The sequence below is a fragment of the Brienomyrus brachyistius genome, chromosome 12 (genome assembly GCF_023856365.1).
Source record: "Brienomyrus brachyistius isolate T26 chromosome 12, BBRACH_0.4, whole genome shotgun sequence".
Lineage (NCBI taxonomy): Eukaryota > Metazoa > Chordata > Actinopteri > Osteoglossiformes > Mormyridae > Brienomyrus > Brienomyrus brachyistius.
The window spans coordinates 6,646,843-6,670,572 of record NC_064544.1 but is presented as its reverse complement, the minus strand read 5'-3'; the positions used below and the strand labels follow the sequence as shown (position 1 = coordinate 6,670,572).

The 23,730-nt window shown below is 51.1% G+C and overlaps 1 protein-coding gene across 21 annotated transcripts in view; it reads right to left on the bottom strand.

Annotated features, from left to right (window-relative positions):
• Nucleotides 1-23,028, bottom strand: part of LOC125704960 (coiled-coil domain-containing protein 171-like) — a 51,272-nt gene extending 28,244 nt beyond the window's left edge. For 20 of the 21 annotated variants that reach the window (XM_048971153.1, XM_048971160.1, XM_048971154.1 and 17 more), the window contains exons 1-17: nt 22,571-22,989; nt 22,183-22,337; nt 21,901-22,045; nt 21,306-21,480; nt 20,910-21,100; nt 19,877-20,023; nt 18,391-18,462; nt 18,117-18,277; nt 17,642-18,020; nt 12,685-12,787; nt 9,656-9,759; nt 8,168-8,257; nt 7,337-7,537; nt 3,089-3,256; nt 1,746-1,934; nt 274-760; nt 76-192 (exon numbers count right to left, since the gene is read on the bottom strand). In XM_048971153.1, coding sequence (XP_048827110.1) covers nt 76-192; nt 274-760; nt 1,746-1,934; nt 3,089-3,256; nt 7,337-7,537; nt 8,168-8,257; nt 9,656-9,759; nt 12,685-12,787; nt 17,642-18,020; nt 18,117-18,277; nt 18,391-18,462; nt 19,877-20,023; nt 20,910-21,100; nt 21,306-21,480; nt 21,901-22,045; nt 22,183-22,319 — 2,866 coding nt within the window. In that variant the 5' untranslated portion in view covers nt 22,320-22,337; nt 22,571-22,989. The other variant, XM_048971149.1, reaches the window with a different exon arrangement.
• Between the last annotated feature and the right edge of the window lie 702 nt (nt 23,029-23,730).

The window sequence follows — 23,730 nt, the reverse complement described above, 5'->3', positions numbered from 1 at the left end:
AGCAGTTACACTGAGGTCGCCGCGTCGCGTAAGCGGCTTGCTCGTCTCCACACTCAGCATTACTCAGCAGCTCACCTGTGTCAGGGGCCTTCAGCTGCAGCCCTTCCATTGCCCTGAGGACAGTGGGCAGCAGGGTCCTGCCATTGAGGCCCCCAAAGACCACACTGGAATTCTGTCCCTCCCGGGCCGAGTCTAAGGGAGACATACAACACAACTTCATCAGGACAGGCTCTGGGCCCCGGGCCCTCACTGGTCCCTCAGAGTGATACTCACTGGCACCGTCTGCTGGGGTTCGAGCCCCCAGGGCACAGACAGGGAGAGCTGGGAGCACAGTGGGGCCACAGTCCGAGATGAACAGCAGCCGGGAGTGCTCCCCGAGCCTCCGCAGGCGGTTTGCCGCCAGTGCAACAACGGCACCTTTCCGGAAGGCTCTCAGGCCACGGCCCGCCTGCTCTCTGGGAGGCGCTACGTCTTCGGGCTCCAGCGCCCATACCAGCGAGGCCACCTCCTTCTCGAAGGCCTCGTGTCCCGCCAGCAGTTCCAGGAGTCGAGCCTTCTGGGTACAAAGGGCTGCGAGCCGCCAGCGGAGCGGCCCCAGGGCCCCCACCAGCAGAGCACAGGCTGCCAGCAGGGCGGCAGTCTCTTGCTGGGCCTGCAGGAGGAGCCGCTGAGAGCGAGCCAGGTCCAGGGCCATCTGATTGCGGATGCTCTCTAGACCGGCCACCTTCTCCTGGGCTGTCTCTGCCACCTCCTGCCACTTCTAGGTGAAGAACATTCCACACAGATGCCAGTTTATTCCATGATCCACTGCAAATCAGCAGTTACAACAGTTCTGACATTGACAGTGCTCAGCTTTTAATAAAAATAGCATTAGCGCGGGGCAGGAATGAACACAGCTCCCCCCACATGGCGGGACTATTGCCCTGAGCCTGAGGTACAAGAACTTAACATAAATGTGACTCGACACCCACTTAATGTGGAGGAGGGCTGAGGCGAATGACAGCAGAGACTGAGCTGCCGGGATCCAGCCAGGCTGAACGGCCGCCTCAACAGCCCCAAATAATCTGCCTTCAGAAGCGGTACAGTTCAATGGTTCGACTGCCTGACTAATTTGGTTCTTTCTGATCAGCTACACATTACATATGCAAACTACGGCACACCCAAGGGTTTAAGATCTAAGAATTAAAATGCATTTCCACAAATACTTCCGTTCTCCTCTACTACCACCGCCTGAAGCGTACAGTATTACACAGAGAGCCTCATCTACATTTCAGCTAAAAATGTAATCTCCTTTTAAGCAAGACCGCATTCACTTTGCTGCCACCTGCAGGGCACACTGCACACTGCACACTGCAGACTCAGGTTACTGCAAGCCACGGGTAGGAGGCCCAGGTTGTGCTCTCAGCATTTTACCATTAAAAAAAAATTGCTTATCCGGAGTCAGTCAGGTATCGCATTTTCATTCAAAGCACCTTTAACGGGGCCGTTACAGAGCTGGGATCAGGCGTGATAATGCGGTGATGTACTGTCTCGTGTCAGCATGTGAAGGTTCAGGATAATGGATCTCACAGCAAATCAGAAACGCTGGCCCTAAGCTGTACACCCAGGAGTGACACTCATCATCAGGTGCAGGGTAAATGTATTTAAGGCCAAACTGCAGTGGCCTAGCGGAACGCTAATGGAGCGGCGATGAGGAGAGGCAGACCTGGTCCCCTGCAACACACCGGGGGAGAAGGGGTCCTCACCTGTACCCTGGCTGAGGCCTCGGCGGCCTGCTGGCCATGTCTCCTTTCCAGGCGGCGCCTCTCCTCCTGCCAAGCCTCCTCGCGCTCCTGGAGCTGTCCAGTCAGCCTGCAGAAGGTGGCCTCCTGGCTCTGCTGCAGGCACCTCATGGCCCTGCCCTGCTTCTCACACACCCCCTGCAGGTGGGAAACCTAGGAAAAGATGGGGAAAAGGAAAGGCACCCTCAGGCCTGCTGGAATGTTCTCCAGCGTTCCCACTCTGAACAGCTCTGGCTTTTCCAAGCAAACGGCAGCTTTCTCTCAAAGTCCTCATTGTGACCATGTGACCTGCTTCATTTGGAACGGCTCTTAGCAGGATCAGGACACGGGGTGGGGGGAGGGACCGCAGGGAAAAGGCAGTTATGTGGAAAAACTATTTAGTCTGGCATCACATGATACGTGTCAGACACACGTCAGGCACGCTGGGCCAATCACAGATCAAATGACAGCAATCTAATCAGGGTGGCCGTTACATGTGGCCTTTCTGAATGGACACCAAAAAAGAGGGTGGGGAACTCTCTGGGATGAGTAGAGTACCCACATAGCCTATGATGCACACCCGCGTAGCCCAGAATGCGCACCCGCGTAGCCCAGAATGCGCACCCGCGTAGCCCACAATGCGCACCCGCGTAGCCCACAATGCGCACCCGCGTAGCCCACAATGCGCACCCGCGTAGCCCACAATGCGCACCCGCGTAGCCCAGAATGCGCACCCGCGTAGCCCAGAATGCGCACCCGCGTAGCCCACAATGCGCACCCGCGTAGCCCACAATGCGCACCCGCGTAGCCCACAATGCGCACCCGCGTAGCCCACAATGCGCACCCCGCGTAGCCCACAATGAGCACCCGCGTAGCCCAGAATGCGCACCCGCGTAGCCCAGAATGCGCACCCGCGTAGCCCACAATGCGCACCCGCGTAGCCCAGAATGCGCACCCGCGTAGCCCACAATGCGCACCCGCGTAGCCCACAATGCACACCCGCGTAGCCCAGAATGCGCACACTAACAGAGCAACCGATGAGGAACAGGCCAGCCCCGCCACTGCACACACAGAGCCGCCCCCCTGACTGTGACTGCTTCATCAGCAAAGCTTTCGTTTATGTCGTGTTAATTAGGTCCCTCTGGCTGAAGCAGGCTAGTAGCGGCAGCCCATCCCAAGGAGGGGTTTCCCATACAGACATCAGTTACACTAACATGCCTACAGCAGTGGCATCAAGTTGAGCTGCAGACGAGTCATAATTAATGCCAGTGAATTATTAACGTGCTCCCCCACCCCCCCACGTCACCCCTTCCCCGTGGCCGGCCCACCTTCTCATTAGCGCGGCTGAGGTCGGAGGTCAATGCGGCCGCCTGCTCCTGCAACGCGGTGTTCAGCTCGGCCCAGGAGAAGCTGGCCAGCAGGGGGTCTTGCTGGGGTATGAGCACACGCCCCACGAGCAGCCGCTGGTACAGGCCGTGCAGGGAGGTCAGCTTCTCCTGGGGGGCACAGACACACGGACAAAGGCAGAAACAGAACAGGGCTGTGAGAGGGAGGGGGAGGTCGGGCTACGGATAGTGTGCACACACACACACACACACACACACACACACACACACACAGACACACACAGACACACAGACACACACACACACACACAGACACACAGACACACACACACACACACACACAGACACACACACACACACACACAGACACACACACACACACACACACACACACACACACACACAGACACACACAGACACACAGACACACACACACACACACACACACACAGACACACAGACACACACACACACACACACACACACACACACACACAGACACACACAGACACACAGACACACACACACACACACACAGACACACAGACACACACACACACACACACACAGACACACACACACACACACACAGACACACACACACACACACACACACACACACACAGACACACACAGACACACAGACACACACACACACACACACACACACAGACACACAGACACACACACACACACACACACAGACACACACACACACACACACAGACACACACACACACACACACACACACACAGACACACACACACACACACACACAGACACACACACACACACACACAGACACACACACACACACACACACAGACACACACACACACACACACACAGACACACACACACACACACACACAGACACACACACACACACACACACACACAGACACACACACACACACACACACACACACATGCAGGCAACAACAGATACACACGCGCACACAAATAGACACAAACTCACACAAACATGCGCACACACACACACACAGACACACACACATACAGATAGAGACACACAAAGAGACACAAACACAAACAGACAGACACACACACACGTGCACACACAGAAACACACACATTGGTGCAAAGACACACACAGACACACACAGACACACACACGGCCGCAGTCACACTGACGGTAGGCTGCCCCTCCCCATTTCCTCACTCCACAGGGCACTGGACGTTCCAGAAGCTCCTGTAATTGGTTATAAATAAATGTTTACAATTACCACACATACCAAAGTGCTGCAATATTATTAATTGCAGTTAATCACGTTTATTCTACTTGCATAGATATCCATTTACTCGGCCACTAACAGCTTCACGGTGGGAAGGAGGGACAGCGAAAGGTTGCTGAGAGGAGATGTTCAAAAAGCACTCGTCTCTCCAAACTCCGCACCAGACTTTCAGATAGTTTTCTGAATTCAATAACTGGTACATTACTGATGAATGCGTTGTTGCGGCTCCTCCTTGAAAATAACAGAATTACTCACTTTTCACTGTATTAGTTTACTTGGGAATAAATAAATTGAATAAATATCAGCATGCAAACCACTGAAGTGAATCAACTAACTGTTTTTTTTGGATTTAAGCTATAAGCCACCCAAGAGATTTTTAATTAGCTGATCTTTGCATATTTAAGATCCTGTACATACACAATTGAATAAAACATTTATCTAAAGGGCATCGTTCCTAAAATAGAGCTGAAGACTCACTCTGTGACCTTCCTGCCCTGGAGGGCACCTCAAGAGCACCCTATTTCACAGGAGATGGTCAACATTTCCAAGCAAGCTCAGGGGCAACAGGAAAGCAACAGACGGAGGAACACAGTGCGGAACTGGCCTGAATCCAGCAGGAACCTCACGCGGAACCGGCCCAAATGCAGCAGGAACACTGTGCGGAACCGGCCTGAATCCAGCAGGAACCCCACGCGGAACCGGCCCGAATCCAGCAGGAATACTGGGCAGAGCCGGCCCAAATGCAGCAGGAACACTGCGCAGAACCGGCCTGAATCCAGAAGGAATGCTGTGTGGAACCGACCCGGATGCAGCTTGAACACTGCGCTGAACCAGCCTGAATCCAGAAGTAACGCTGCATGGAACCGGCCCAGATGCAGCAGGAACACTGCGCTGAACTGGCCTGAATGCAGCAGGAACCCTGTGCAGAACCGGCCCAAATGCAGCAGGAACTCTACACGGAACCAGCCCAAATGCAGAAGGAATGCTGCGCGGAAGCTAAATCTGTGGGTTTGCGAAACCCAGACAGCATTTCACATGTCCCATGTTGATGCAATTGAGACACCCAAAAATAATTACCCAAAGATGCAAAAAAATTTGCCTATTAGGCCTAACCCCCCCCCCCCCCCCAAATTTTACTGTCGGAGGCTCGAAAGGAGGTTGGTTCCAGAGGAGGTTCCAACAGACCAGGGAAGAAGCCGCACTGCTGGGGTCCCACCCTGGGGGGTCAGGCCCCCATCACTTCATTAATCTTTACCATCAAGTCAGTGGTACCAACTGCAAAGGAATCCTTGGTGAGAGAAGAATCAGAAACCAGGACAGTAATCTGGACTCCAGTAACTGGAGAGAAGCCCTTAAAAAAACAAAATCGACAAAAGAACAAGGCCATATGCTCCCGTTACAGCCAGGAAAAGGCCTAATCTGACCCATTCCCCACCTCTCAGCAAAATGTGCAGATCTGCAGTACGAACCAGCAGAAGTGCTGCAAAATGAGCCTGCTTCTGAATCACAACCGGCCTGCGTCCTGGGGAGGAGAATTTCCGGAAAGCCCCACAAGCACAGCCAGCTGAACACTGCCTTCCCAACACCAGTCAGGATCACTTTCTAAATTTACAGCCAGTGGCTCAAAAACAGTCATTTGAGGCCAAGAACAACAGGAGGACACAGAGGAGATTACTGTCCTCTTCAGTCTCACAGGCATTAAATTCTGCAGCTTAAATGACCTTGACAGAAGTAATAGTGCTCAGAAACTGCTGTGAGCTGCTGTCATAAGTAGCTGTTCATGCTGCAGCTCCCCACTTTAACTCTGGCCACTTTCTGAAAAAAGCCCAGACATGCCCCCTTCAGTTTATGCTGACTGAAACCCACCTTAACACCAAAATGGTGTCTGTAAAAAACCCAGACATATCCATTTCGGTTTATGCTGAACACTTCCCACCCATCCATCCATCCATTTTCCAAACCACTTATCCTACTGGGTCGTGGGGGTCCCGGAAGCAATGGGCACGAGGCAGGGAACAACCCAGGATGGGGGGCCAGCCCATCGCAGGGCACACTCACACACCAGTCACTCACACATGCACACCTACGGGCAATTTAGCAACTCCAGTTAGCCTCAGCATGTTTTTGGACTGTGGGGAGTAAACCGGAGTACCTGGAGGAAACCCCACGACGACATGGGGAGAACATGCAAACTCCGCAGACATGTGACTTAGGCGGAGACTCAAACCTGGGTCCTACAGGTGTGAGGCAACAGTGCTAACCACTGCACCATCATGCCGCCCCACACTCCCCACCTTAACACCAAAATTCTATCTGTAAATACTCCAGACAGGTCCACTTTGGTTTATGCTGAATGTTTCCCGCCTTAACACCAAAACATTATCCTTAAAAAACCCAGGCAGGTCCCCTTCGGTTTAAGCTGAACGTTCCTCGTCTTAACAGCAAAATGCTATCTGTAATAAACCCAGAGAGGTCCCCTTTGGTTTATGCTGAACATTGTCAGTCCCCTTCTAGAGATGATGTCTGGCAAGCCTCCATCATGCCTCAGCTGTTTCCTGTTTCTCACCCGGCAGGAAGCCACATTAATTCATCGCATTCACATCAAACCTCATTTTCTCAGTGTCACCTGGGGCCAAAAGGCGCCTTTTAGAAAGAGCGGCAGAATGTCACTTGTCTGCGAGGTGAAGGTGGGGTGACTGGGGGGGGGGGGGGATATTTTGGTTGCCTCCCGTTTTCACAGCTGCACCACAGGCGAGACAGAGCCGCTCCCCGCAGCTGGGAGCGAGTGTTTCAGAGTAGGGAGGGGGCAATATTTCCGTCTATACTGCACTCAAAGACACGCTGACTACATTACAGACCTCCTACCAACCAGCTGGCAACCACGGCAACACCATCTACAATGCCTCTGATGACGGCCACACCCAGAACCCACACCCAGAACCCACACCCAGAACCCTCTGTCCTGTAAGGTACCTGCAGATCCTGCTGGTGAAAGACAGTCAGCTCATGGAGCTCCTTCTCAGCGGCGGCCGAGCGCTCCTGTTCCAGCTTGCAGTGGCGACGAGAACTTAGCAGCTCTTCCTGGGCCCTGTCCACCAGGGCGGCACTGTCCACGCAGCGGGTACGCAGCAGAGACAGCTCCTCGAGGGCCTGTGCCAGGCTGCTGTGGGAATCCTGCAGGCAAACACAGGAACGACAAACAAGCCCCCCCGTGAGCCCCGAGCCACAGTCTGGGTGTGAGACTGGCAAAGGGTTTAAACAGAATATAAAATATTTCAAATTGTGCTACATATCTCCCATAGCTACGCTGAACCTGACCCAAAAACCACCAGAACCACCAGAAGAAAGTCAGCAATGCGACAGAGGACCAGGAAGAGTTATGGGAAACAATTGTAACTGATACCATGCACTCCGGCAAAGAGTAAACTGGGAGTTACTGGACTGTGTCAGAGCAGCATATCCAGAGACCTACTGGCATCATCTGCACCGACGCTTCCAGCGAATCCTTACTCCGGAAGTAACGTTAGGTAATGCTTGATGACCACACACCTCCGCACTGACATCGCACACGGACATGCATCAGGGGAATCCTTACTCCGGAAGTCACGTTAGGTAATGCTTGATGACCACACACCTCCGCACTCACATCGCACACGGACATGCATCAGGGGAATCCTTACTCCGGAAGTCACGTTAGGTAATGCTTGATGACCACACACCTCCGCACTGACATCGCACACGGACATGCATCAGGGGAATCCTTACTCCGGAAGTCACGTTAGGTAATGCTTGATGACCACACACCTCCATGCTCTTCCTGTAGGAAGAGGCTCTGTCTTCAAGGCCCTTGATCTCCTCAGTTGCTTTTTCATTTAAACGACGCAGATCCAACACCTGCTCAGATATGAGAAGCGGATCATGCTCCGGAGCACTCCAGATTTCTGTACATCGGTTACAAGACATGCTTCACAGAGATTAGACTGCTATCAAATCAAACTGAAATCAAATTGCAAACACCACACATTAATGTAAAACTGCCATACGACACATCATCACATCATTTCATCATTTCATCTCATTTTCCAAATATTTTACCAAAATATAAATATAAAAATTAAATATTTCATTAAAACTATAAGTGCTACTCCTTAAACCAAACTCTTTGCAAATAGTTTTTAAACAAATTTCTTTATACCATAAATATTTACACACACCCCAGGAGGGACAAATATTTGGGATATTTCACCCCAGTAAGGCACTAGCAAATGCAAGCAAGAGCTGGATTAAGGTCACATGACAGGTCCGGAGTGGCCCACCCCCCACGTGGGTCGCCCAGTCGTGGTGCAGCCTTGGGGAGGGGGAGGTCACGGTCGGAGCTTCGGCCGCTCGTTATTTATCCTGCCTGACAGTCCATTCCTCTTCCTGTCAGGGGTCCGCGCCCACGTCCCAACCTTCACATTGCTAATGCCCCCCCGGGCCGCCCACCTTGGGCCTTCAGAGGCATAATTATGTCCCTCAGTTAGCTGAAGCCGGCTGAATTGCCCCCAACTGCCCCTAGAGGGCAGGATGGGACCCTTTCATTAAAAATCAGCCAGCAGAGGTAGGCCGATGCAGAGGAAAGGTGTTGCTTTTCTCGGCAGGAGGAGACAATGACCATCAGAGGGCAGGAGGAGCGGCTCTGAGCAGGGAGGGAGGAGGCCGAGGAGCAGATGAGAGGAGCTCCATCAGCCGAATGAGTAATGAGGCTGACAGCGGAGACCGTGGGTGCGAGAACGAAGTCGTAATGCGGGAGTAAACAACATGGGGCTGTTAGCAGGATTTGCCGGCCGTTCCCCAGACCGGATTACGCACAATAATAAAAGAGAGCAGATAGCGACTTTAAACCGACACAAAAGCGGTGAGGAAGTAATAAGCGTTCTCTCCTTTCACACGGCCTTTGATGGATAATTCAGCATCGCTGGTCTTGCAGTGGAGTGAATCTCCTCTGAATTCGATGCGCAGTACAAAGCCAGAAGCATCACTCACTGTTTACCCGCCGCTGAGGTGCTGCATGAAGGCAGAGAGCCGGCAGTGACGGCAGTGCTCCTCTCTGCCCGAGCCTCCTTCAAGCCATAGAAACAACCTTCAGCTCACCTGAACATGAGCACAGGGCCGGTGCTCGGAATACTGACCCCCCCTCCCAAGATTCGGGCACAGAGGGGCCCCTGCTGCAGGACTTCCTTACTGGATTTAATGAGCCCCCTTACGTAGACACCCTGTGCCCCCCAGGCGCGAGCTCAACATCGCCCCTACCTCATTGGTCATCTTCTCCAGCGTGTCTGCGTAGTGGTGCACCATTTCCTTCACGCTCTCCAGCAGCTCAGAGGGACTCTGGGTCATGTCCTCAGCCACAGCACCTGCGAGGGAGTGAGTGCCGGTGAGGCCACATCTGGATTCAAACCCGGCTTCTTAGTCAAGTCAGTGTGAGATGCGAACACACAACTGCAATAACTGCCAGTTGGTTCTGTGGGAAACTGCCAACGGGTCTCACGGGTAGGACGGGCGCTACGCCGGCGGGTGTCACGGGTAGGACGGGCGCTACGCCGGCGGGTGTCACGGGTAGGACGGGCGCTACGCCGGCGGGTGTCACGGGTAGGACGGGCGCTACGCCGGCGGGTGTCACGGGTAGGACGGGCGCTACGCCGGCGGGTCTCACGGGTAGGACGGGCGCTACGCCGGCGGGTGTCACGGGTAGGACGGGCGCTACGCCGGCGGGTGTCACGGGTAGGACGGGCGCTACGCCGGCGGGTCTCACGGGTAGGACGGGCGCTACGCCGGCGGGTGTCACGGGTAGGACGGGCGCTACGCCGGCAGGTGTCACGGCTATACCGGTAGCACCTCTCACACACACACACACACAGGAATGGCATAGATATACAGACACAACACATAGTTACAAAAACACAGACACACACACAGACTCAGAGGTTTTTTTCGACGGTCAGCAATTCACCTCAACCGTGTTTGTTTGGACTATGGGAGGAAAGCAGAGAACAGACACAGTCAGAGCACGTGTGCAACAGAAGGGGAGAGACCGGCTCAGATCCAGACCTGCAGCTACAGACATCACCAAACGAGAACAGCGAGCTGCAGCAGAAGGGGAGAGACAGGCTCGGATTCAGGCCTGCAGCTGCAGACATCACCAAACGAGAACAGACAGACGTGGGCGTAAGAGCACACAAAGGAGCAGTGGTGAGACAGAGAAAGTTCTGGAAATCCACCAGCGATGTCGGAATCTCAGCAGATGAGGAGATGCTCTGATTGTGTCACTTGTCATCACAAATGCCACCTAAGTGGCCTGAATGGCGGCGTCTTACGATGCCCCCCCAGTGAGTAATCACCTCCTCACCTCTTTAAAAAGTTAAGGCGCTGATTTCATTCTTCCGTTCAACAGGATCTCAGCCGATCCCCCCCCACTCCCTCTAATACCCCAATCGCACACGGGACTCCCTTTGATCACACTCCCCATTAAGGTCTAACATCAGTTCCTCCCGATAAGGACCCCTGTGCTTTGCTTAAGACACCCTTCAGTAATGAAATAAATAAGTAAAATGAGCCCTCTTAAAGCAGGGCCCCGCTCCAGCTCTCTGGCCCGGCCATCTTTCAAGTCTCCGCGCCGCACGGTGAGGCCGTAAGCCCCAGATTTTGTTCTCCCATCTCGTCTCAATCCGGTTTGCTGGAAACCAAAAAGGCCACTAATCTAGGTGTTCAGGCCTGCCATCGCCTAATCCTCGCTCTTCCTGCTAAAGTCCATGCAGAGGTTGCAAAAAGGTAAAAATGGCTCGTTAAGACTGGGTCGCAGAGTTACTGGTTCCCGGATAGCGAGGGTGAGCGCGCCTCCCACCCCCCAGCCCCACGGCCCCAAGCTCCGGGGGCCCGAGCCGAGGGGAGTGATGGCAGCTTTGGTGGGATTACAGATGCTGCCCCCTCACCCTCCCCCCCCCGTTATCATAAGACCCTTTGAAGTCTTTGTCTAAGAGGCCTAGCAGAACCATATAATCCAGCGATTATCTGAAAGAGAGAATTAGCTTCCGGAGGGAAACGTTAAACCCACGCAGAACATCACGCACACATAGGGCCCATACAGTGGCAGACCGTCAGAACATCATGCACACATAGGGCCCATACATTGGCAGACCATCAGAACATCATGCACACATAGGGCCCATACAGTGGCAGACCGTCAGAACATCACGCACACATAGGGCCCGTACTGTGGCAGACCGTCAGAACATCACGCACACATAGGGCCCGTACAGTGGCAGACCGTCAGAACATCACGCACACATAGGGCCCGTACTGTGGCAGACCGTCAGAACATCATGCACACATAGGGCCCGTACAGTGGCAGACCGTCAGAACATCACGCACACATAGGGCCCATACAGTGGCAGACCGTCAGAACATCACGCACACATAGGGCCCGTACTGTGGCAGACCGTCAGAACATCATGCACACATAGGGCCCATACAGTGGCAGACCGTCAGAACATCACGCACACATAGGGCCCGTACTGTGGCAGACCGTCAGAACATCATGCACACATAGGGCCCATACAGTGGCAGACCGTCAGAACATCATGCACACATAGGGCCCATACAGTGGCAGACCGTCAGAACATCACGCACACATAGGGCCCGTACTGTGGCAGACCGTCAGAACATCATGCACACATAGGGCCCGTACTGTGGCAGACCGTCAGAACATCATGCACACATAGGGCCCGTATCGAGGTAGACCGTCAGAACATCACGCACACATAGGGCCCGTACCGAGGCAGACCGTCAGAACATCGCGCACACATAGGGCCCGTACCGAGGCAGACCGTCAGAACATCTTCAACGGCTTCACATGTCTGGACCCTTCCCTATGGCAACGAGGCTGGGAGAAACGCTCTGTGTGACCCTGATGGAAAAGCTGACCTCCAAGACGCCGAAGGTCGCCCCAGAATTTGGCTGCCCTCCCTAAAACATCTGCTCGCTCCTCCGCACGGAAGTATGGCCAGCAGGCTCAGCACGGGAGCCCTTTCCCCGTCCTGACGCACTGACCCTGCCATTTATAAATCAACCCAGCACTTGGGCAACAGCGCCTCCCAGCTGCGCTGGCCTGGTGACCCATCGCAGTGAGGACCGCCTCCATCCCGTCATCAGATCCCAGCCTGTTGGGGAGGTGGAGGTGGGGAGCATTCCCACAAAACAGCAGCTCTTGCATCACTGACAGGAGCATCTGTCATCCCTCCCACCCCACCCGACCCGGCCTCACCCCACCCCCGGAGGCTCACCTGCCGCCTGTGGCCCCGCCGCTCCCTCTCGGTGCAAGATCTGCCACAGATCTCGCATGAAACTCTCGTTGAGTTCCTGTGCCACGGACTGCTGCCTCTCGGCCTTCAGGGGGAGAGAGCAAGCGCACCATCAGTAATACGGCTGGTGGATACCAGCCAGCAGGGAGCAGCACTGCATGGCACTGACTCCATAACACAAGCAATACAAACAACATTATATATATAAAAAAAAAAAAATCACACACAACTGTAATTCAAACACACATAACACTCATAAAGGTTTCCCTTATAATGCAGGTTTCCCTCGCAGTATCTTAATGCAGGTTTCCCTCGCAGTATCACAATGCAGGTTTCCCTCACAGTATCTTAATGCAGGTTCCCTCGCAGTATCATAATGCAGGTTTCCCTCGCAGTATCATAATGCAGGTTTCCCTCGCAGTATCATAATGCAGGTTTCCCTCGCAGTATCATAATGCAGGTTTCCCTCGCAGTATCATAATGCAGGTTTCCCTCGCAGTATCATAATGCAGGTTTCCCTCGCAGTATCATAATGCAGGTTTCCTCACAGTATCATAATGCAGATTTCCCTCGCAGTATCATAATGCAGGTTTCCCTCGCAGTATCATAATGCAGGTTTCCCTCGCAGTATCATAATGCAGGTTCCCTCACAGTATCATAATGCAGGTTTCCCTCACAGTATTATAATGCAGGTTTCCCTCACAGTATTATAATGCAGGTTTCCCTCGCAGTATTATAATGCAGGTTTCCCTCGCAGTATTATAATGCAGGTTTCCCTCACAGTATTATAATGCAGGTTTCTCTCACAGTATTATAATGCAGGTTTCCCTCGCAGTATTATAATGCAGGTTTCCCTCGCAGTATTATAATGCAGGTTTCCCTCGCAGTATTATAACGCAGGTTTCCCTCGCAGTATTATAATGCAGGTTTCCCTTGCAGTATTATAATGCAGGTTTCCCTCACAGTATTATAATGCAGGTTTCCCTCACAGTATTATAATGCAGGTTTCCCTCACAGTATTATAATGCAGGTTTCCCTCAAGGTATTACAAACTGCTCTTCCAGCTAAAGTCCATGTAGAGGCTGGAAAAAGGTAAAAATGGAACAAAACACACACAACACACGATAGAGGAGACAGATTCTTGCAGCCTGTTTCAGAAATCCTTTACACATGCCATGGGGAACTCAGAAGATCTACATGCATCTATATACAGTCCTCTGCACCCCTGGAGTCTCCATCCAGTGAGAGGACATAGGCTGAGGTCTGGCTCTTACAGCCGCCCCCCTCTCTCTGTATGCCCCTCGCCCCACCCCGCATTTGAGACCAGCTACAAAGGTGGTGGTCATAGAACATTTCTGTTCTGGCTACACCAGCACAACTCGACAAGGAGCGGGAGAGGGGGCGGGGCTTTGAGGGGCCAGAGGGCATGAAACACCACCCCCAAATAACCCGACAAGGAGCGGGAGAGGGGGCGGGGGCATCACGGGGCCAGAAGGTGTGAGATATAGCGCCCTTCCAAGAATGTGTCAGCCATCCCGCTGCAGCCTGAACATCAGGCTAGGGAGCCAGAGGTCAAACGTGCAGTTTGTTTGCGGGGGCTTCAGTTACTGGTGATTGATACTGCCGTCTGCCTGGCAGACTGTCAACAGGACCCCCCACCTTCACAAGCAACACTGTGACCCTCACGCTCACAGATCCCATAAACCGGCCCACCGCAGATCGTCCACAGAACATTCAGACAGTCGGTACGTTTACATGCATAATAGGAAAATCAAATGATTTTCCATTAGTCCGACTAAAATTAATACCCGTAAACATGTTAGTCCGACTGAAATCATACTAGATCAAATTTCTTGAAATCGGACTAATATACCCAGATAATGCGACTGGGAGTCGATTTACTCCAACATGTGGAAGTTCAATCTGACTCAAAGTGACCTAGGCGCTATGCGCATGCTCCAATCCCCCCCCCCCCCCCCCCAACCCCGGCAGCGTTGTCTGCCTTCGGATAACACCAGAGTCACATGAAATACGGTGCATCTCGTTTGTAAAAAAATTAAATTAAAATTAAATGTAAAAAAAACACAGCATACGCAACGTACGAAATGTACAGCACTGTAAAGTACGCTAGTTCAAGGTGCTGGCTTACCACGGGCTTAAAAACTGGTACCGGTGCCGAATGACATCACAACGTGCGGCGGAGTATTTTGCACTGAATTCGAACGATGTCTGCAGTATATTACAGAACTGGACGATGTGCGATATTAATACCAACATCGCATGTTATGCACATTTAATTCTTAGTCAGCTAGTCAGCTAGATTAAGATTAGGCTCTTTCTTACCTTGGGTAAGGATATTACAGCATAGGGAGTTTAAGTGTCGCATTGGCATTAAAGCTACATGCTTAATGATAATCATTTTCATCCATCCATCCATTTTCCAAACCGCTTACCCGACTGGGTTGCGGGGGGTCCGGAGCCTATCCTGGAAACAATGGGCACGAGGCAGGGAACAACCCAGGATGGGGGGCAATTTATCTAGTCCAATTAGTCCAACCGGAGTACCCGGAGGAAACCCCACGACGACATGGGGAGAACATGCAAACTCCACACACATGTAACCCAGGCGGAGACTCGAACCCGGGTCCCAAAGGTGTGAGGCAACAGTGCTAACCACTGCACCATCATGCCGCCCCACACTCCCCACCTTAACACCAAAATGCTATCTGTAAATACTCCAGACAGGTCCACTTTGGTTTATGCTGAATGTTTCCCGCCTTAACACCAAAACATTATCCTTAAAAAACCCAGGCAGGTCCCCTTCGGTTTAAGCTGAACGTTTCCTGCCTTAACACCAAAACATTATCCTTAAAAAACCCTAATCATTTTCATCCTTGCCATTTAAATCACTCCCAGACTGGTTCATGAGAAATTTATGTTGAACTTCTTTTTTGTTTCATAAATACTGCAATATTTACTACAACAAAATCACATTGCAATATTTGAACAAAAAATTCCAATACTGTGCTGCCATAGTATATTATACAAAATACCTTATTTCTTCTGCCATCCTGATCTTGTCATATCCGTCTTTCAGACTAGATCACGATTAAAGCTTGTGTGCCTTCATTTGACATGCAGCCATTATTATTCATTTTATTATTTTTACGCCTGTGACATTATGGGTCAAGCAGAAAAAGCCCAAAACTAACAAGCTGAAAGGAGCCACATCGCTGCCTATGGTTCGGTCAATAAATCGATTCCGCTCCTGTGCATGTATACTGGGACAGGGACAGCAGTCTGATTAAACGGCACAGTCATGCTCTAACCATAGCTTGACTTAGCTGTGCATGTAAACGTACTGAGGAAACATGAATCAGCCCAGGCAGTTTCCTGTAATACATGGAGGGTGAGACAGAAAGAGGGGTACAGAGACCGAGAGAGCAAGACAGAAAAGCCAGAGAGCGAGAGAGAGACAGACAGGCAGAGAGAAAGCAATAGAAAGAAACATAAAGAGACAGAGAGAGAGAGAGAGAGAGAGAGAGAGGGAGAGGGAGAGAGAGAGAGGGAGACAGGCCTAGAGACAGATGCAGTGAGACATAGAGAAGTCTGTTTCCTGTCTGTCCTCTTTTCCGGTACATTCCAGTGCCGCTTCTGCTCGAACGTGTTCCTCTATTTCTGTGTCCCGTCATCCAGCCAGCTCAACACCACGCACCGCCATCCCACCCACCGTGATTCTCGTCAGCAATACGCATCCATATCTCCATGCTCTCCCACAGAGACAGCCCCGCATGCCAAGAGAGAAGAGCCCAGCATGGGCGGCCTCCCGGGCCAGCGCCGTGCCAAGGTCTAGTCCGCTCCGGTGAAGGGCGGCCTCACCACGCTGGGACGTCCTTTTGGAGGCTCTAGGATTTTTTCTGGCACTATTCCAAGGACAAGGTCATGCCTAGCAAGTCAGACACGAGCCTTCCTGCTCGTGAGGAATTCATTGACACATGCTCGAGCTCCAGGACCCTGACCCTGGGCCCGGCGTATTGACACGGGAATACCAAGCTCGCCCTTCATCGGAGCCTACGAGGACAACAGACACGCTAATCGCAGGAAATAATGACAGCGCAGCGAAGTAGCAGCACAGCAGAGAGATACTCACAGCTCCTCTCACTTCCTCTCTTATATCTGATTACAAAAGTGAAAAACATTACCAGTCAGATCAATCAGCAAAACACAGCACGGTTCCTTTAAATGCTAACACCGCTGAACACGGCATCAAAAATGCTAACATACTGCCATTGAACAAAGTGCCATTAAACACTAGCACATTACAGCATCATCTGCCAGTGCCATTAAACGCTAACATGCTGATGAATCGTCACTGAACACAATGCCATTAAATGCTACCATGCTAATGCATTGCTGCTGAACATGGTGCCATTAAATGCGAACATGTTAATGTATCGTTGCTTAACACAATGCCATGAAAAATTTCTATGATACTGTATCTTTGCTGGACATGGTGCCATAAAGGTTAACATGTAAACGTATTGCTGCTGAACACAGTACCATAAAATATTAACATGCTAATATAATCACCTAACAGTGGCAGAAAATGCTAACATGCTAAAGTATTGTCGCTGAACATGGTATCACAAAATGCTAAGCTAAAGGACTGTTGCTGAACACAGTGCCATTAAATGCTAACACGCTAACGTATCACTAGAACACAGTGCAATAAAATGCTAACATATCACTGCTGAACAGTGTCATTAAATGCTAACATGCTAACATATCACTGTAGAACACAGTGCCATGAAATACTAACATATCACTGCTGAACAGTGTCATTAAATGCTAACACGCTAACATATCACTGTAGAGCACAGTGCAATAAAATGTTAACATGCTAACGCATTTCCACTGAAGGCCCAGATTCTGCACACACCTCCTGAAGCTTCTGTTGCACTTCATTCCGCTGCCTTTCGCAGTCTTCCAGCCGTCTGGACATCTCCTCCATGGTCCGACCCTTCTCCTCCATGGTCCTAGACATCTCCTCCATGGTCCGACCCTTCTCCTCCATGGCCCTGGACATCTCCTCCATGGTCCGACCCTTCTCCTCCATGGCCCTGGACATCTCCTCCATGGTCCGACCCTTCTCCTCCATGGCCCTGGACATCTCCTCCATGGTCCGACCCTTCTCCTCCATGGCCCTGGACATCTCCTCCATGGTCCGACCCTTCTCCTCCATGGCCCTGGACATCTCCTCCATGGTCTTATCCTTCTCCTCAACCTCAGACTTGATGGAGAGATAGTCCTTCTCCAACCTTTGTAAAGAAAAGGTGGAATTTGCTCATATTCACTTACGTCCACTTGGGGGCCTTGTGCTCATTAACGCGGAGGCTCTGCAAAGACCGCCTTACTGTGTGAGCATGTGCTGCACATTCCTGGCCTTGTTCTGTTCCTGTTCATTGGCCACCTCCAGATCAGAGAGCTGCTGCTTCATCAGCTCCAGGCTGGAGAGCGCCCCCTCCTGGCCATTCCTTGTCGCCTCCAGCATGGCCTCCAATTCCCAGACACGCTCCTACAGGAAACATGCTGTGGCTCACATGCTTTGGTAGGTCAGTAAATCTCTTGGCGTAAACAGCTGATTACTCAGGATGTTAGCAGGCCGGCTGCGGGATGATGGGGACCCACCTCCGACTCCAGGCGAGCTGCTCTCTCAGACTCTAAAACGGCCTCCAGGCTCTTCGCACTCTGCTCAGCATCCTAGAACATATGGTGCATGGCTTGGGAGGCTTGGGACGTCTCACACCCATTAAAAATGCAGGTAAGCTAGGCGCCAGGTAAAAACTGACTGGGCTACTCACAAGATCTCACTAGGCGTAGGCCAGTCACATCTCTGGATGAGACAGAACTATCATATTTCTATCACTATTTCCATGTTGCTTTCTACCATTTAATATTTGACTGGCGCTGGTTTAACGACATCATCTTGTTGCACTTCTGAAGCAATGCGTGCCACCTGCCCGATTTGTAGGTCTGCACATGCTCATTCACACCATTACACTTCACGGCAGACTTTACGACGGTGCCCGATTCGTACCTCACACATCTGCACGTGCTCATTCACACCATCACACTTCATGGCAGATTTTACGACGGTGCCCGATTTGTACCTCGTACGTCTGCACATGCTCATTCACACCATTACACTTCACGGCAGATTTTACGACGGTGCCCGATTTGTACCTCGCACATCTGCACGTGCTCATTCACACAATCACACTTCACGGCAGATTTTACGACGGTGCCCGATTTGTACCTCAAACATCTGCACATGCTCATTCTCAGCATTACACTTCATGGCAGATTTCACGACGGTGCCCGATTTGTACCTCGCACATCTGCACGTGCTCATTCACACCATTACACTTCACGGCAGATTTTACGACGGTGCCCGATTTGTACCTCGCACGTCTGCACATGCTCATTCACACCATTACACTTCACGGCAGATTTTACGACGGTGCCCGATTTGTACCTCACACGTCTGCACGTGCTCATTCACACCATTACACTTCATGGCAGATGGATGGGGGACCCACCCTGGGATATTGAATATGGGATATTTAGGCATTAGTGCTGATTCAAAACCAGAAATAGACGACCGGAGTTAACAATTAAAATGACAAGCAAAGAAAATAGATGTTAAGTCAACAGAATCATTAACACCAGATGTCATGTGTCACAAAGCTGCATTTCTTGTTCAGCCAGATAACTAAAGTAAAACCAGCATTACCCAAGGATTCTCCGTACTGTAGACAATAAGCTTTGCTGTAAAATGTCAGGATGAAGGAATTGGGCGGTGCAGACTCCAAGACAGAATCGGGGAGGTGGTACAGATCAGGTAGTGAGTGACAACACTAACTGTTTCTCAAGGCATTTAACTTCCTATTTCTTATTTATGTCACTTCTGCCCAGTATCATTTTTGTTTACAAAGCTTATAAATGTGATTTTTATATGTTCCGGTTTTCACTAGTAATTCATAGCTATTCTTCTTCAGAACATGTGCATGTATTATTAAATGTAACATCACTACCTTCTTACAACATCAAACCTGCTCTACAGCCCAAACGCAGCAAAGACAAAACACAGGGATGTGAATAACATGGCGTGTACCTCCAGCTGCCTGCGGAGGGCGCCCTCGCGTCCCGCGGCACACTGCAGCTTTTTGGCCCGTCTCCTGTGCTGCTGCCTGTCTTCGTCTCGCTCTCGCTGGATCTCCTCCGCCTTCCTGCACAGCTCCAGCAGGGCCCCCTCCCGATCCTGCCAAGTCAGACAGCCGCACGGTGAAAACCACGCTGATCACTCGTCAGTCTTTTTACAGGGAATTTCATAATAGTGCATTAAGAATAAAAATGCATAGATGTCCACTAGGTGGCACCATAACTGAAACATAAAGAGTTATATAGAAAATGTAGTTATATATGAACATACATACGTACACTATATGGACCAAAGTATTGGGACACAGCTCTTAATCACTGAATTCGGTGTTTCATTCAGACCCACTGCCACAGGTGTATAAAATCAAGCACCAAGCCATGCGGTCAGGTTTACAAACACTCCTGAAAGAACGGGTCGTTCTGAAGAGCTCAGTGGATCCACGTGTGGTGAGATCACAGGATGCCACCTTTGCAGGAAGTCAGTTTGTGAAATTCAGTCTCTGCTAGTGGTATTAATGCAGTGGGAGCATCGAGAAACAACAGAAACTGAGCCACACAGTGACAGACCAAAACCGAAGTAACAGAGCGGGGAGTTCGGTGTGGAAGAACTGGGCTGCACAGAGCCCTGACCTCAGCCCCATCGAACACATTGGGGATGACTGTGAGCCAGGCCTTCACGTCCAACATCAGTGCTGGACCTCACATACGCCTGTTTAATCTGCAGCAGCAGTGCAGACCAAACAGGGATATAAGCGAGGGCTTCCTCTCCCTAAGCACAGGGGACTCATCATACCTCGGTTGGTCACCTGTCCCTACGAGCTGGATGCCTGAGCCAGCCAATCAGAGCAGTAGCATGAACAAAGTCTTTCACAGGAAAATTCATTTTCCCACAGTAAAATCACCTTACTGAGACAGCTGCACTGGGCTCTGCTGGGCAGCAGGTGGCGCTCTCCTAACACCAGGTGTATAGATACTCCCTACAGTACCTGCAGCAGAGCCTTCAGGCGCGCAGTCTCCACGCCCAGCCGCTCGTTCTCTGCACCGGCGCTCAGCAGCAGCCGTTCTCTCTCCTCCAGCTCCGTCTGCAGGCTCCGCCGGACCTCCTCGCGGGCCTGCTGTGCGACGGCCAGGGCCCGCTGCAGGTCCGAGGCCCGCTGCTGCAACTCGGTGCTCCGCGCTGTGGGGATGCAGCCACACGCTGTCACCATGGAGCCCTGAGGACTCGCCTTTACCGTTAAGCAGCTAATGTGCCAACATCAAATTCAGATCCACTGGACTGATAACATCCATTGGCATGTTTCACAACAACTTTAACACGACCCAGGCTCATATCAGGCGTGACGGCGCCCTCTGCTGCCCAGCCCTGTATGCTGACGACTCGCCTTGGAGCTGACTGTGTTTCCGGCCGAGGTTGGCCACCATCTCCTCGGCCGAGTTCCTCTCCGCCGCGGCCTGCTTGCGAAGCGCGGCCATTTCGTACTCCAGGTTCTGCCGCCGGGCCTCTCCTCTCTCCACGACAGCCCTCAGTTTGGCCAGCTGCTCTTCATACATGGAAACCTGGGAAAGCAGCTCAAAGCTCTCAGAACATCTCACCCAGTAGCGGGACTGGAGACGACTTTATCACATGCTTCTCTTCTATTCAAATTTTCTAAATCGCAGTTAGATTCCAAAATACAAGACAAATGGGTACCTGACTTACTGCACAACAGGCTAACATTTTAATTAGGGTCGGCTATCCTCGAGGCTCCCTGGAACAGGCGGGGAAGCCGGAGGATGAAGTACAGGGTCCTCCTAAATGCACGACGGGGGCCCCTACACACACCAAAAGGCTGCATTTGCAGGCCCGTGTGGCACCGTCCACTGGGTCATGCAGACAGAACACGTCTGCAACATGCTACCCCAGATATGCATGGAGTCGTGAACCACTTAAAGCCTTAATCCCCCCCCGGCCCACCCCAGCCCCCCAGGTCACATCACCTCCACATTGAACTTGGTGCAGAACTGTAGCTTTTCCTTCTCCAGCTGGTTAAGCTTCCGTTGCAGATCAGCAGACGCACTAAGTTGGTCGCTCTCCAAGCTCCGGTTCTGAAGTTGACTTTGAAGGTAAACGACCTCTTTCAACCTGCCACCATCCGAAATAACAAATACAGATCAAAAACAACGAAAGTCTGAAAGCTAAAAGCAGCCCAGCAGGCTCTCTGGGTTAAGGTGGCTGGCTGTGCCTGATGTGCCATACTCGTGCCATGCTCGGCTCAGCACCTGCTCATCTCATCCCCCGCCGGCCTGGGGAAGCACGTCTGCTCCCTCCCGTGAGCCTTCCAGGGCTTTTCCCTGGGCTTGGGGACAGTTCTGTCACTGTGGCCGGGCCCCGCCCGCCTCGTCTGCTCGTCAGGCATGGTCAGGCCTAGGAACGCCTGAAAAGTCAGCGTTCATCCTCAGTTTAGTTATTTTACATCCTCAAAGCTTCACCTTGCTTATATAATACAGTCTTTTTTCTACATTGTATAGTTTTTATTGCTATTTTATTACTCCTCTTGTACTGACCTTTTCCTGCTGTGACAACTGTGGGATTAATTAAAGGTTATCTTATCTTATCTTATCTTAAGCCCCTGCACTGGTGTACTTTGTCTCTTTGCCATTCATTTACCTGCTTTTTCGCCTGCGCCCTACGGACCTTAACGCTTACATTACGTCACTCGGCCCTGTCTAAAGGAGTAGGCAGATTATGATTATTATATTTATGGTTTAATACTTCACAATTGTATATGAAATAAAACTGTCAAACTACCGTAACCGCTATACAGATTAGAGGATTATTTAGATCAACGACTCTGGATTAAATTGCGATGAAATAATCTGTATGTTTCATTAAATTCATGTTTGTTTACAAAACACTAAAAACATTTGAGTAAAATGGCCAAGTAATGAAATCTCTGCTTAAGAGGGGAAAAGCCCCGTTGTTTACAGGTTACAGAGCTGTTCACATAGATCGATTCGTTCTCATTATCCCCATTTGCACAGTGACAGTCAGACAATTAACTTCGATAAAATAAAGTTTCCGACCGCAAACTTACGCTGCCCAGATTCGCATTTTAAATCTCTTGTTTTGGGTTTGGTAACATGGTAACTTCCGTTGGCGCTTCCGTGGGTCTGATTGGTCGACGTATTCGTGACGCTTTGAAAGACCCAATCAGAGTCAGCGATGCCCAAGGAGCCGGAGCTTATGTCTCCTTTTTCACGTGCGATGTGAATTAAGTTGCCTTGCTTTGAATGCAGTTCATTCAACACTTAATATTAGAAAGCTTTTATTAGAAAGCTGCTCATTCTGCCTTTATGGAACTCAACACGACAGCGTCTGCCGCTTGACTGGCTGGTTCTCAGTGTTCACGTGAAAGCGCAGTGAAATATGCCCTGAAATAGCGTGAAGTCACCACCAGATGGAGCCAGGCGTCTTTTCTAACACAGGTTCTCTTCCTGACCGGGCAGCTTAAATTTCAACATTCATCTAAAACGCTTACTGGAGTCTAGAGTGGGAATGTGAAGGAGAAGCTCAGTCCTCATCCCATACTGGCAGCTGACCAGGCATGGATAATTATGTAAATTAAGTGTTATGATGATGAACACTAACAGAAGGTGACCTGAAAGTGTGACAAACTGTGAAAGCTTGAGAAAATTCTTGGATTTTTTTTTCAGTTAAAACACACAAGTGATACATAAATGTTTCAGCAAACCTAATAAACCTCGTGTGTTCTCACAATGTCTAATGTCTTTGATGAAGTTAAGACTTGATGGGCTGGCCCCCCATCC